This window comes from Schistocerca serialis, chromosome 1 (genome assembly GCF_023864345.2).
Source record: "Schistocerca serialis cubense isolate TAMUIC-IGC-003099 chromosome 1, iqSchSeri2.2, whole genome shotgun sequence".
NCBI classification, from domain to species: Eukaryota; Metazoa; Arthropoda; class Insecta; order Orthoptera; family Acrididae; genus Schistocerca; species Schistocerca serialis.
The window spans coordinates 453,732,235-453,747,631 of NC_064638.1; the positions used below are offsets into that span (position 1 = coordinate 453,732,235).

General features: G+C 39.8%; 1 protein-coding gene across 2 annotated transcripts in view; it reads left to right on the forward strand.

Moving 5' to 3' along the window:
- The window catches only part of LOC126457691 (uncharacterized), a 32,339-nt gene extending 19,013 nt beyond the window's left edge, over window positions 1-13,326 (forward strand). For both annotated transcript variants that reach the window (XM_050094219.1, XM_050094228.1), the window contains exon 4: window positions 13,171-13,326. In XM_050094219.1, the coding sequence (XP_049950176.1) occupies window positions 13,171-13,258 (88 nt within the window). In that variant the 3' untranslated portion in view covers window positions 13,259-13,326. The remainder of the gene's footprint in view (window positions 1-13,170) is intronic.
- Window positions 13,327-15,397: the final 2,071 nt, after the last annotated feature.

Sequence of the window (15,397 nt, forward strand, 5' to 3'; positions counted from 1 at the left end):
TTCATCTCCCACCATTCAGTTTCTACACCCCCTTCCTTCCATGCAGTCTTTTTTGCATCAATAGTCTCTTCTAATTTATTCTTGCATTCTTCCTACCTTTCTTTATTTTGGAGACTTTCTATACTGTGTTCCACTTTCCCCCTACTCCTTTTGTTTCTTGCCATATCTGCATACTGTCTGTATCAGATCTACACTAAGTACAGTAATGGACTGTGTGTCGATCTGCCCCTCTACAGATACTACTTCCATATTGTCTGATGTGTGCCATTTATCTATAATTACTTGGTCTATCTGGTTTCTTGTAACTCCATCTGGTAATGCCCACATGCATTTCTTAATATCTTTCCTCTGATGCCATGTGCTTTTTATTATTGTCTGCTTACCGCTGGCAAAGTCTGTCAGCCTTAGTCCATTGTCATTACTGTCTTCATGCAAGCTTTCTTTCTCCATTATGTTTCTATACACTTCTTCACTCCCTATTTTAGCATTCAGATCCCCAAAGATTTTTGTATCATGCCTTTGGACTTTGCTGATTTCCTCTTCCAGTTTGGAGTAAATTGCATCCTTCTCATCTTCATCTGATTTCTCCTTAGGGACATAGGCACATACATTGAACACTGAAAAATGTTGCCCTAACTCTCAAAGAATGCAATGTGTTTTTAATTGCTTTGAAACTAATTATATTTGACTTCACTGAGCTACATGTAAGAGAGCCAATACTGTGACGGCCTGTATCCCCGCTACTATACATCAATATACGATTCCTTGAATCAGTCTTTCCCTGTCCTTTCCATTGTATTTGTTGTAGTACAGCTGTTTTACTCTATACTTATCTATTTTTTCTATAATCGCTTGCAATTTGCCAGGTCTCTTAAGTGTCCTCAGGTTCCAGGTGGTTATCATGATATCCATTTTACTTCTTGTTAACCTTTTTCTTTGGCATGCCAGCATCCTGTAATCCATATCCTTCTAGGCTGATGTGCAGTATCTGCAACAATTCCATTTTACGAGCTGGGGTTTTTAGCCGAATGCCCAGCCCCCAACTTTGAGGACCAGGTTGGCTTCCCTTCACCTACAGAGTGCCCCGTGCTCTATGTGAGACATGATTCATCCTGCTCCTCTGTCAAAGCCTGTCTGGCTTGGGTGACCTGCCAGCAGCTATGCTACTGCCGACATTGCACTTGACTGCACTGCAACATGCAAACCCTCTCACCCAGCACTGAAGGTGCCTTTGATAATGATGTGACTTGCGGGAGAGTGTGACTCATAGTATGGGTAGAGCTTACACTTGAAAACTGGAATAAATTAGTAATTGGTTACTTTTACTGACCCCCTGACTTTGATGATACAGTTGCTAAAACATTCAAAGATTACTTGAGTATCATCTCAAATAGATACTCCACTCATAGAGTTATAAATGGTGATGGCTTCAGTCTACCCTTGATATGTTGGCAAAAATACATGTTCAAAGCTGGTGGTAGGCATAAAGCTTCATCCAAAATTTTACTGAATGCTTCCTCTGAGAATTATTTTGATTTATTAGTTTATGAGCCCACTCAAAATGTAAATGGTTCCAAAAACATACTTGTCCTCTTAGCAACAAATAATCCTGAACAAATAGGGAGCATCATGATGGGTACAGTGGTTAATGACCACAAGGTAGTTACAGTGACACTGAATATCATAAAATCCAAACCCACCAGAAATAAATCTAAAATATATCTATTTAAAAGAGTAGGTAAAAATTTGCTTCGCACCTTCCCAAGAGGAAGTCTCCATTCCTTCTGAACTAATGATGTAAGCATAGAACAGATGGTGCTTGAATTCAAGAAAGTAGTATCAGCGGCAATTGAAAGATTTACACAAAATAAATCAATAAGAGATGGAACTGATTCCCCATGGTACATAAAACTTATTAGAATGCAGTCACAGAGGCAATGGAAGTAGCATGCTAAATTTAAAACAACACAAAACTGCCAAGATTGTCAAAGTTTTGCAGAAGCTCAAAATTTAGCAAGGACTCCCCAATGAAACTGTCTCGAAATTTGGCAGAAAATCGAAAGAGATTCTGCTCATATGTAAAGTACACCAGTAGCAAGACACAATCAGTACTTCTATATCTACATCTACATCTATATTCTGCAAACCACCATTAGGTGCATGGCAGAGGGTACATCCCATTATACCAATAATTAGGGTTTCTTCCTATCCCATTCATGTACAAAGCATGGGAAGAATGATAGTCTGAATGCCTCTGCACATGAAGTAATTACTCTAATCTTATCCTCATGATCCTTGTGTGAGTGATACACAGTGTATTCCTAGAGTCATCATTTACAGCTGGTTCTTGAAACTTTATTAATAGACTTTCTCAGAATAGTCTTCCTGTTCAGTTCTTTCAGTATCTCTGTGACACTTTCCCATGGATCATACAAACCTGTGATCATTCATGCTGCCCTTCTCTGTATACATTCAACACCATCTGTTAATTCTATTTGTTATGGGTTCCATACATTTTAGCAATATTCTGGGACAGGTCACACGAGTGATCTGTAAGCAATCTCATTTGTAGACTGATTGCACTTCTCCAGAATTCTGCCAATAAGCCAAAGTCTAAGATCTGCTTTACCCACAACTGAGCCTACAAGATCATTCCATTTCATATTTCTACAAAGTGTTACACCCAGTGAGTTGGCCAATTCCAGCAGCGACTCACTGATACGATAGTCATAGGATACTAATTTTTTTCGTATTGTGAAGAGAACAATTTTACATTTCTGAGCATTTAAAGCAAGTTGCTAATATTTGCACCACCTTAAAATCTTATCAAGATCTGACCAAATATTTGTACAGCTTCTTTCAGATGGCACTTCATTATAGATAACTGCACCATCTGCAAAAAGTCTGAGGTTGCTATTAATATTGCCTGCAAGGTTGTTAATATACATCCTGAACAGCAAGGATCCCAACACACTTCCCTGGGACACACCTGAAGTTACTTCTACATCTGACAATGACTCTCCATCCAAGAGATGATGCTGTGTCCTCCCTCCCAAAAAAAATCACAATCCAGTCACAAATATCATTTGATACCCCATATGATTGTAATTTTGACAATAAGCATAGGTGTGTACTGAGTCAAATGCTTCTCAGGAATCAAGAAATACTGCATCTATCTAACTGCCTTGATCCAAAGCTTTCAGTGTATCATGCGAGAAAAATGTGAGTTGGGTTTCACATGATTGCATTGCCAACAGTGCTGGTAATGTTACCAATGACAGTACTACAAAAGTAGTTTTAATATAGTTTTCCAAAATTATTGCACCAAAGAATATGAGGTAAATAGTCCAGAACTTGAATCAAAAACAGCTGCTAACCTAACCTAGAATAGGACATCCTCAGCAACTCAAATCACTTAATAAAGGCAAGCACTTTACTCTCATGAAGTTATGAGTGCTATTGACAGGGGATCTCACATTGATGCCATATTTCCAGATTTCCTGATTTCCTTTGGAGACTGTTCCTTGCAATTGTCTTCAAATCTGATAGCAAGCCTATTGAGTATATCATCTCAGTTGTGCAACTGGATTTGTGTTTTACTGTCAGAAAGGCCACAGTTGATAGAAATTGATGCTAAGTCATCACGTGAAACGAGTAGTGTCTGATGTTACCCAAGGAAGTATTATAGGCCTCCTGCTGTTCATAATCTACAAAAATGATTTACGAAACAATTTGAACAGCCCTCTTAGATTATTATCTGATGATCCTGTCATTTATGGTGCAAAAAGTGGCAAATGACCCTATATAATGAAAAATGGAGGTCATACACACGAGTACTAAAAGAAACCTAACAATTATAACAATTGCAAATATGAACAACTTAAATTGGAATGATCACACAGATAATATTGTGGATAAGGTGAACCAAAGACTGTGGTTTCCTGGCAGAACACTCAGGTGATACAGTGAATCCATGGCCTACACCACATTTGTCTGTCCTCTGCCAGAGTATTGCTGTGCAGCATGAGATGATGGGACTGATAAAGTTCAAAGAAGGACGGGGAGAGAGTAACATGGATACAATATAAAAGTTGTGGTGGCAATCATTAAAACAAAGGCATTTTTCACTGCTGTGAGCTCTTTTCATGAAATTTTAATCACCAAGTTTCTCGCCCAAAGGCAAAAATATTCTGTTGAAGTGTACCTTCATTGGGAGAAATGATCATAGTAATACAATAAGAGGAATCGGAATGCACATGGAAAGATTTAAATGTTCTCTTTTCTGTGTGCTGTTCAGGAGCGGAACAGCAGAGAAATTTGTGAAAGTGCTTTGATGAGCCCTCTGCCAAGCATTTGAGTGTGAACTGCAGAGTGGTCGTGCAAGTGTAGATGGTCGGATGATTCTTTGCCACTGACAGACATAGGCTATATAAGTGAAGGCTGGGGTTAAGATTATACCCAAGGATGAAATTTCTGTTACCAGAACCCTGTGCTGTTATTCACTGCAGTATTATTGTAGATGTTGGAACATCTGTTCTACCCTAATAAGCCAATTCTGGGTGGCTATAAGCTCATTGAGAGAACTGAGTATGGTGGTGACTAGGATATTATTCAGGTATGTCAGATTCCTGGCTGGCAGATTTCTAAAGTATTATCACATAAATACAGTTAAGGATCGATTAGGTTCTGGAGCATATCCACTATTAAATCATACTTCATTCCATCCAGTAATATCCCACTGTTATGTAGTTCTAAGTGTATTGTTCCCCTTGAACATCCTTGCTTGAAGCAAGTGGTGATAGATACAACCGAATCATACAAGGAGTATATGTGATCATGAGAGCTTGCCTTCTGAAAACATGATTGTGTTGCGAGTTTGTCATGTGGACATCCTCCCGCACTTCTTCCCCCAAAAAACATTCTATCTTGCATGTCTCTGTGACAGTCTGGGCCACCATGGAAGGACATACCATAATATGTTCCCTCTGGCATTGCTGCAGCTCATTTGCTGTCACCAAAGTATGCCTCTCCCCGTCTGGTGTAACCAGGACAATCACCTTTGTCCAAACACATGAAAGTTTCACCCATCTTATGGGATACAGGTGAATTGCATAGCACTCATACCTTGTGTTGGTACCCACTACTGACAGCTACTCAACCTCATTCTTCAAATCTCAGCATTGTATGTCAGTTTCAATGTCTTTCAAAGATCCATCATGATGACATATTTTTGCCAGGTGAAAAGCACCCCACCCTCTATTGGTTTTACCTGCATGGTGCTGATCCTTCTGCAGCTTGAGAAGTGCAGCAGCATCAGTAACATGATTCCCTTCATGGACATCTCCCCAGGCAGTGTTCCCTGAAGCAGGGAAGCATCAAACCCTCTCAAGTCTCGTTTATATCATTCACCCTACGTTTTAATGTATAAGACAACATGCGCATGGATTGTGCAAGAACGGTCTTCTCCACTTGCTGCTGCCCTCATATTTGGGGCTGAAGCTGGTAACAGTGGCAGAGACCTCAGCATACCACAAAAAGTTCAGATATGCCAAATGTGGGCAACTGTTATACAAATAGGAAGTTGCAGTTTCACGCTCACTGATGAGGTCATCTCGATTACATGGTATGAACCCTGATAATAAGTGAACAATTTCTTTGTCTTTCCTTTCAGGTTATAAGGCTTGTTAACATTGCCCACTGTCCTACACAGTATTCAGATACCTTAGCAGTCTGTTGCTGCACCTGTACCTGATTTTCCAGGGATTTTATATTTACTTTTTGCACTTGATTAAGTTCTCAGGAAATTTTGTATCAGTTTCCCATTTTTCCCTTTTTTGGTGATGGCATTTTCCAGCCACATATTACCTCATACAGTGACAGACCCATACTCTCACGAACTTTAGAATTCTACACTGCCACACTGTAGGATAATAAGGTATCCCAGTCATTATAATGACTGTTGATATAATGGCTTAACATTTTCCCTATTGTACAATGAATTCACTCAGTTCTTCCATTTACTTGTGTGTGTAAAGCACTTGCCCCTAATTTATAAATATCTAACAAATGACAAAACTGTTTCATTAACACTAACATACTATTAGTACTCTGGTAAATATCCACATTTTTGGAATACCATACTTCAACAATGAATTATTCACCATGATCTGAGCCACCATGTCAGATTGCTGATATGGGATAGCCACCATTCCCATGGCATGAAAAGTGATCTGTTATTGTTAGTACATAGTGATTCCCTGCCAGCATTTTCCCCAGAAGAACTTAAGATATTTGAACCAATCACTTAAAATAGTTTACTGGCTTCTGGTAAACTTTGGAGAGGAATGTGCTGATGGCTCAATTCAGCCCACTTTACACACTGTACACAGTTTTTGACATACTGCTCCATGGCCTGCTTTTGTGTTTGCCACCAATACTATTTGACTTCATGTCGTTCTGAGGTTCTTCAACCCCATGGCCTGCTGACACATGACCTTGTGCCTATCTCAGTACTTCTTTCCACAGCACAGTTGCAACCACAACACTAAGTCTGTGTTTTGTTTGCTTACATAACACTGTCACAATGAATTGTGACTGCATTGCAAATAGCTTATGGTGTTTGCCCGAGCTCAAAATTTTTTGCCATTCTCCAGCAGTGTGACCCACTCCTTGTAAGATACAAACCTTCCACCTGAAGCAATATGCACTCTAATGTGTTTTTCCTAGTCATTGGATTACCTCAAAATCAAGCTCTCTGAATTTCAGTGCACAATATATTAAACTGCTTGGTGGATCTTTCAAATCTAATAGCCATTTTAAAGCTGCATGATCAGTTTTCACTTTAAATTTCCTAACATGCAAATAACATCAAAAGTATGTAATGTCATGTATGAGACTCAGCATTTGTCTCTCTGTTCTATAGTAATTTCTGTCCAATTTATTCAACTGATGTGAGGCAAAGACAGCCAGATATTCTGCTCCATCCACTTGTTGACCCAATACACAGCTAAATGCATGATTATTTGTTTCACATGACAATATGAATTCCTACTCATAATTTGTAAAAACCAACAATGGACCACTTGTCAACATTTCTTTCCATTTACTGAATGCATCTTGACATTCTGATGATCAGTGAAACTTCACTCCTTTTTTCAGTAGGTGAGTAAGAGGCCATCTTATCTATGAAAATTTTGGTACAAAATTTCTGCAATAATTTGCTAGGCACAAACAAGATTTTAGTTCCTGCACTGATTTTATTTACGTATTGTCTCTCATGACTAATCAGATGTCCTAAGTATTGTACTCCAGCAGTGCGCAATGACTTTTCTCTACATTGAGTGTCAGATGTGCTGCATGCAACCACTTAAACACTTGCCATTTTCCTTGGAAAATATCATACATTGCCTTGGTTTGAACCCTCAAAAACCTCCACCTGACAACATTGAAGCGTGACTGGTACATTCTTTCATCCAAACAGCATGCATTGATGTTGGTAGTGTCTGGAAGGAACCAAAAATGTTTTCAGTTGTTTCTCTGATACTGCTTCTAGATGATGATAGCCATTCCACAGATACATGATGGAGAAATACCTGCACTGCCCCAGATTATCCAAAGTTACATTATATTTGGGATTGGATAAGTGTCTGTAATCTTGCAACTATTTAGGTACTGTAATCGCAACAAAACTGCTGTGGCCTTTGTGCCATCTGTACTATTTTTTAGAATGGTCATCAATGGTGCTCCCCTAAGACTATTACTTTCTGCAATAATACTGTCCTTTAATGCCTGATCAATGGACTATTCCATCACTGGTTGCAGATGACGTTGTATTCTATATAGTTTATGATGCATGGGCAATGACCTTCCAGTTGTGATTTGATGCTGTGTCTCTAGGGTCACAAGCAAAGAGTAATGAGGATCAAACAGATCTTCAAACTCTAATAACAACAGTGCCATTGCTAACTTTATGACTCCTTTCAAGTGTTTTATGTTTTGCTGTAATGTATTTTAACAGGTGAAGGGTCTGAATTCATTCTGTCCAGATCATGTTCCTCTAAAATCTCCAAACTGGCAACCATCAACACTTAAGACAAGTCTATGTCATTGGCCCCAAAGTAATCTGTTCTGACAGATAGTACATCCTCACCAAGTACACGTACCACATGCAATGCCATGTCTTATCTAATTCACTTTTAGTGGCTCAACCACATACAATATGTTTACTGAATGAGAATTTCACTCTGCAGCGGAGTGTGCACTGATATGAAACTTCCTGGCAGATTAAAACTGTGTGTTGGACCAAGACTCGAACTTGGGACCTTTGCCTTTCGTGCGCAAGTGGTCTACCATCTGAGCTACTCTACCCTCTGAGCTATCCAAGAATGATTCAAGACTCATCCCCACAGCTTCAATTCTGCCAGTACCTCATCTTCTACCTTCCAAACTTCACAGAAGCTCTTCTGCGAACCTTGCTGAACTAGCACTCCTGGAAGAAAGCATTCTCTGACATAACGTCCAAGCCTCATACATTTAAAACAAATCACTGGAAGGCCTGGGCATATGGAGCACTGTGCCCTGACAAGTTACACTTCCTGTACCTAACTGGACACAAACCACCACCTATTCTCTAGTGTGCCACCTAAAGTCACTTAAATTTGCATTCGGGAGGACGACGGTTCAATCCCGCGTCCGGCCATCCTGATTTAGGAGATCACTCCAGGCAAATGCCGGGATGGTTCCTTGGCACGGCTGACTTCCTTCCCCATCCTTCCCTAATCCGAGCTTGTGCTCCATCTCTAATGACCTCGTTGTCGACGGGATGTTAAACACCAATATCCTCCTCCTCCTCACTTAAATCACTGACGGAGTCCAATTTATAGTTATCCATCATAAATGTGTTATGAAAAATAATCAGAAAAATATGTAGCATGCCACTCTGGTGAATCATATCATTCTTGCAAAATAAAAATAGTCCATTGAATGGTAGTTACGTAAAATGTCAACCTCTACCTGTCGTTTTGGTGGCTTCAGTGGTCCAGAGGCTGAAACTCATTTGAGCAAAACTTTGCAGTATAGAGGTCAGGGGTTTGCTTTATAAGTGGCTAAACACTGTATTTGCTGCTGCTGATGTATTTAATCATAAACTTGATTGCAAACACATTCCATGCCACACTTTCTATCACATAATATTTCTTTGATTTACATAGTTCTGTGAAGTGAATTTATGTCTTTGTGAGTCGCAAAGACAATGTACACCTGCATAACTTCACACAACAGATTTGAAATGAGACTTAGCCAAGCAGAGCCATAACCACAACAACAATAGAAAACAAACTGCCTCACATGGTTTCAACTTTTGGCCAAAGCCCATAATACACCAAAGATAATTTTCAAAGAAGTTACATTGATCTATACTATAAAATTAATTTTGTATTTTCTTCATAGTGGATACTGAAGCAATGAATTTAGTAAAAAGATGATGTCATTTCCCACTTTTGCTGTATTACTACAGAAAGTGGAAAATAATAGTAATAAAACAGCAAAATTGGAAAATGACTCTGTCTTTTGATTAATTTTGTAAATTATAAAAGTAGAGATGCATGCATTAATGTAAAATATAATTTGGATTAACATTAATAATTAATTTTATGTGATTTTTTAAAATTAAATGCAAAAAATCCGGATGACTAGCTTTTTAGAGTGCAATAAATCTTTATATGCATACCAAAAAATACCAATGATTTTCATAACTATCCATTAGGATACAGAAGTAGAAATAAGGGATAAATAAATTTAAAAATCAGCTTCTTTGCAAAAGTTGATAATCATGCAAATGTTGATCAAAAGAGTATCAGATGATTCATAAACCAAGAGACTGTCATCAGTACAGGCAATCTGGAAAAGAGAAAATCACCCTTGGGTTGTTACAACTTTCACCAGTTGAACCTTCCATTCGATCCTGCAATCCAGGCAGTTTGGCACGTCAGTGCAATCACACGAAAAAACTCAAAAAATATCTTGTTTCCAATCACCGTGTTGAAATGATGCTGCTGTCCCTTGATATCATTGTGTTACTGGCTTTCTTCTGACACCAAATGTGCAATGTGGTTACTACTATCAGCCAGAATAGTCATTTCTGCCCCACAATGGCACGTGCACGAATTGGGGGTTGCATTCTACCTTACCATGGTGAGTGACGAATCACAAGAGAACGTTCAGTATTAACATACTTTATTCAGCAACACTTCTATTCAGGGACTGTTGTCAACATCTCAGTATTGTGTGTGGTCATCCAGGCAGTGGATTGCTACCTCAGCATAACTCTTCACGATGTGCTAGGTACCACGGCAGTGCGTGTATGTGTTAAGCAGGGGAGAGCTGCCACAGCAGAAGAGCTATGGCCAGCAAGGCCATAGGGCTGATGCAAGGAATACATTCCCAGTAGCCACTGAACTAACACACTGGTGGCTGTGCACTTCAGACACCCGGCACCAAACTGGGGGTCCTCAGAGTCATCTAAAGTGTCAGTCAAAGAAATCCTACAACAGGTCTTCACTTCGTGGCTATGGTTCAAGACACAGAACCTTCTTCAGATCTATCAGTGGCTTGCAGACCAGTGGCTGTATGATGATGTTGCTAGATGAAGCTGAAGCTGCTTGGGCTACTTGGATCACAGCTGATGTGAAGCCTGTCAAGGTGTCGGCTGCAGCTGGTAGTCCTGGAATCGGGCATAGTACAAATTCAAGTTCTGCCAAGAGCTGAGTGGCAAGTATTTATAGTTGCTTGGGCCACCTATGTTGTGACAGGAGACCACCTCTGATCAAACAGGTTTGACTACAGAAGCACAGTGCTATGCCACCGCATGTGGAAGTCTAGCCCACAACTGCAGCAGACTGTGAAGTTACAGCTTGCTGTGCCAGCAGTGTTCTAGTGCCTGGTGGTAGGATTTTGTAGGCTGCTCACCTGCATGCCCCTTCACACATTGCAAAGTCTGGTCTGTGGTTGTTGCCACAACAATCCTGTCAGCAATCAGTTTAAATAGTATAAAGACTAAGAGTAAAATACCAGTATTTATTAGTACTGATTATAACATGCCTGAGATTCACCATAAACCAAGACTGCTGTTCTCAGATACCTCTTAGAAGAGAATTATTTGGCACCTGCAGTTGCGTATCATATCCATTGATGCATACAAGTTTGAAATGTTAGCTAATTATATGACAGTTTAAAATTGTTGAAAATATGGATGAGTTTACAGGTGAGGGCTTAGGGGGAATGAGAAGCAGAATTTCCTATGGAGGTATTTATGTGAAGGCTTAGGGAGAACATGAAGCAGAACTTTCTATGAAGGAGGCTCTGACAGCAATAAAAAGAAGATGACTAATTGGTGAAAATAAATAAAGATGTTAAACTCTATTCTTCCTTTCTTTTTTTCTAGACTATGCAGGTGGGAACTGTCCCTCCAACACATCCTCTTTCTTGCAATCCTTCTGAAATCAAGTATCTGTCTTCCACCAACTTCTGTTTGTGTTCCCACTTAAAACGTACCAGAGGAGGGGGAAGGGGGGGAGGGGGGGGAGTTGAGACTGTGTGGAATTAAAAAATAAAAATTAGTGGAGGCAACCACTCACCATACAGTGGAGTAAATTGTCGACTGGTGGAAATCTACTTCTGTATCCGTACTCCACTAAACACTATGAAGTGCATCATAGAAGGTACTTCCTGTGTACCAACATTTAGCAGGGTTTTGCCTCATTCCATCTGTGATTGGAGCATGGGAAGAATGATTGATACATGCTTCTGAGCATGCTGTAATTAGTGTAACTTTGTTTTTGCAATCCCTTGGGGTGCAATATATAAGAGACTGTAGTGTGTTCCTAAGTTCCTCACTCAATACTTGCTCTTTAAACTGCAAGTAGGATTTCACAGGATAGCTGGAATCTATCTTCAAGAGCCTGTAATTCAGGTTTTCCGGAATTTCTGTGATCCTTTTCCGTGCTGTTCTTGATACACATTGAATATCCCCTGTTGTGTTTTTCTTCAGAGCACACTGATGCACATGTACATACACAGCTACACTTACGAATTTGATCTGCATGTTAAGTGATTATCTGTATGCTGGCCCAAGCTGCCGGAGATGGTGGTCATGTGCTTGCTTGTGTGAATGAATGAGTGTATCTTTCTCTTTCTTTTCCTGATGAAGGCTGTGGCCAAAAGCTGATGTGTAAGTGTCTTTTAATTGTGTCTGTCTGCAACTTAATATGTTATCTTTACAGTAAGTAGCAATTTATCTTTTCCTTACATTGTTGATGTTGCCACTTTGTGTTTTCATTGCTTGATTTTGTATGCTCAGAAGATAGACTCAAGTTTCTAACCTTGTACCACAATTTTAAGTTCTTTTTCTTATACCAATCGATTGATACATGACTTCTCTGCATGTCTGGTAGTTATCTTTTCTCATTTCATTGCTTACATTCCACCAAGTCTTATATGTTAAATCATTAGAGTGAAAGTTAATCACAATGTAACTGAGTTATTTTAATTGTAATTGATTACGTAAAATTTTTGAATTTGTTTGCTGTTACTTCGGTAATCTAGCACAGTTCCTTTCTACAGGGTTGGCACCTTAAAACAGGCAACCCTACTTACATTATCCACATCAGGTCTGGGTGACATAAGTTGGGCTGTCTGTTTTAAAGTGCATGAAATATTTCCTGTGCCAGTTTAATTTTGACCCGCCTGCAGCATTAGATGTGTTTCTGACCCTTCACTGTATATCTGAACTACATTTTCATGCCCTGTATATACAATGTGAGCCTATACATTTTATGTCTGATATTTCAAATTAATTTTCATGTGAAAATAATATTGAAACTCAAGGTTACCCTTTGATGGAACTATATTTTTACATCTTCAAGAGCAATGTTAATAACTGTTTTGAATGCTGTGAATAGTTTTTTCACTTTTGAATATGTCCATTGGGAATACAGGTATTTTGGCTGCTGACGGTGAGTACTTGACCCACCCCTCTGTTTTCCTAATTTTATTATTTTTTTCCCTGTGATAAAAAGCATTATTAATTTTTATGTAAGATTTTTAATCAGAAAAAAATTCATTTGCTCACACAGAACAGAGGTACTTATCAATACGTAATGTCTTTTGTTATAGATCATTGGAATATGTTGGCCCCATACTAAAGGCCTTGTCTGCAGCTTATGAGAAGTATGCTGTGCCTCTTGTGAAGAAAAAAGAATGATCCTGTGCTTACAACACAAAAATTTTAATTTAATTTGTTAATAGGGTATCTAAGGCACAATGTCTATAGTTAGCTAATGTTATATTATTTTAAGAAATGTAAGTCAGATGATACCAAGTAAACAGTGAGAAATAAAAAAAATTTAAAGTTTAAATGTTCTCTTTGAATGTATTCTATCATGGTACTGATCCTTAACTGTGAGCAGGAATCTTGCTGAGATGGCAGAACTGACAGAATCTGTCACAGACAGAAGGAATGCTGCTCTCAGTTATCAGTAAGTATTAACTTCATTTGTAAAGTGACAAGTGCAGTTACACTTTTGTATATACAAAACCCAAATATGAGAAAATGATAATATTATGAAAAAGATAGTTGCTACTCAACATATAGCAAAGATGCAGAGTCACAAATAGGCTGAACAAAAAGACTGTTAAACGAAGCTTTCAGCACACACGCATGACCATAGTCTGGTTGCCGAGGCCAGATTGTGAGTAGCAGCACATGATGGGATAAGCAAACTGTGTAGAGGGGTAAGGAGGAGGCTGGGTCGTGCAGGGGAAGGAATAGCAGGGTAGTGGTGGGGGAAGGTAAAGTGCAGCTTGCGAGAGCATACAAGGATGAGGTGGGAAGAGGATAGGGCAAGGGGGCAGCTAGGTGCAGTTGGAAGGTTGGCAGAACTGGGGGGGATGGGGGGAGGTAACGGAAAAGGAGAGAAGTACAAAGACTGTGGGTGCATTGATGGAATAGAGGGCTGTGTAGTGCTGGAATGGGAACAGGGAAGGGGAAAGGTGGGTAAAGGACAATGACTAATGAAGACTGAGGCTAAAAGGTTTGTAAGAACTTAGGATATATTGCATAGTTCTCACCTACGCAATTCAGATAAACTGGTGTTGGTGGGAAAGATCTAGATGGCACAGCTTCTGAAGCAGTCATTGAAGTGAAGAACATCATTTTGGGCAGTGTGCTGAGCATCTGAGGGGTCCAGCTGTTTCTTGGCCACAGTTCACAGGTAGCCATTAACGTGGACTGACAGCTTGTTGGTTTTCATGCCAATGTAGAATGCAGCACAGTGGCTGCAGTTTAGCATGTAGATCACATGACTGTTTTCACAGGTAGCCCTGCCTTTGATGAGATAGGTGATGCTTGTACAAAACTGGCATAGGTGGGGGTAGGAGAATGACTTAGATGCAAGACCTGGCCCATACACCCTCCCACCACCACCTCCTCCAGTCCGGTCTCAATCATCACATACTCCTACATTAGCATGAAAGCTGTCTGTCCGCTTGAATGGCCACCAACAAACTGTGGCCTAGCATGCTGCCCGTTACATCTTTCTTCAATTCAATGACTGATTCACAGCCTATGCCATCTAGATCCTTCCCACCAACATGAACTTTTCTGAATTGCACAGGTGAGAACTCTCCCTACAACATACCCAATGTTCCTGTAACCTTCCTGGCCTCAGTCTTTTCTTAGTTGCTGCCCCCACCCTCCATTTAACCTTCCAACTGCGCTTAACTGCCCTACCCTCTCCAAATCTTGTCCCCATATACTCCCACAAGCAGTGCTTTACTGCCTTCGTCCCTACTCTGCTATCCTTCCCCACACCAGTTTCCTTACCCCCATCACCCAGTTTGCTTGTCTCATGATAGGGTACTGCTCGCAGTCTGGCCTTGGCGGCCAGAGGCTGTGGTCATGTGTGTGTGAGTTGCGTTTGCACAAAAATATGTGTGTATGTTGTCTAATTCTGATAGAGGCCTGTTTGGCCAAAAGCTTTGTTTGACAGTTTTTTTGTTGTGCCTATCTGCGACTCAGCATTTCTGCTACATGGTGAGTAAGTGTGTTTCATTCTCTTTGCATCAAAGTCGTAGACGCTGATGCTTCCCAGTGATGCTAGACATCCCTTTGTATTGCTTGTGCTCCTGAGATGCGGCAGGATGTAGACACTCTGCAGCATATGTATGCCTTATTTGTTACCTTTAATCCAGTTGTCACTCCATACAAAAGGGGATAGGCCCAGTAAAATTAAAGTTCCTGATTTCTTTCTTAAATACTTTTCTTTAATTAGAGACACTCATTCTTAAGGTTTCTTGCTAAAAATCATTCTATCAATTAACTGGGGGAGGAAGTATGTCACAC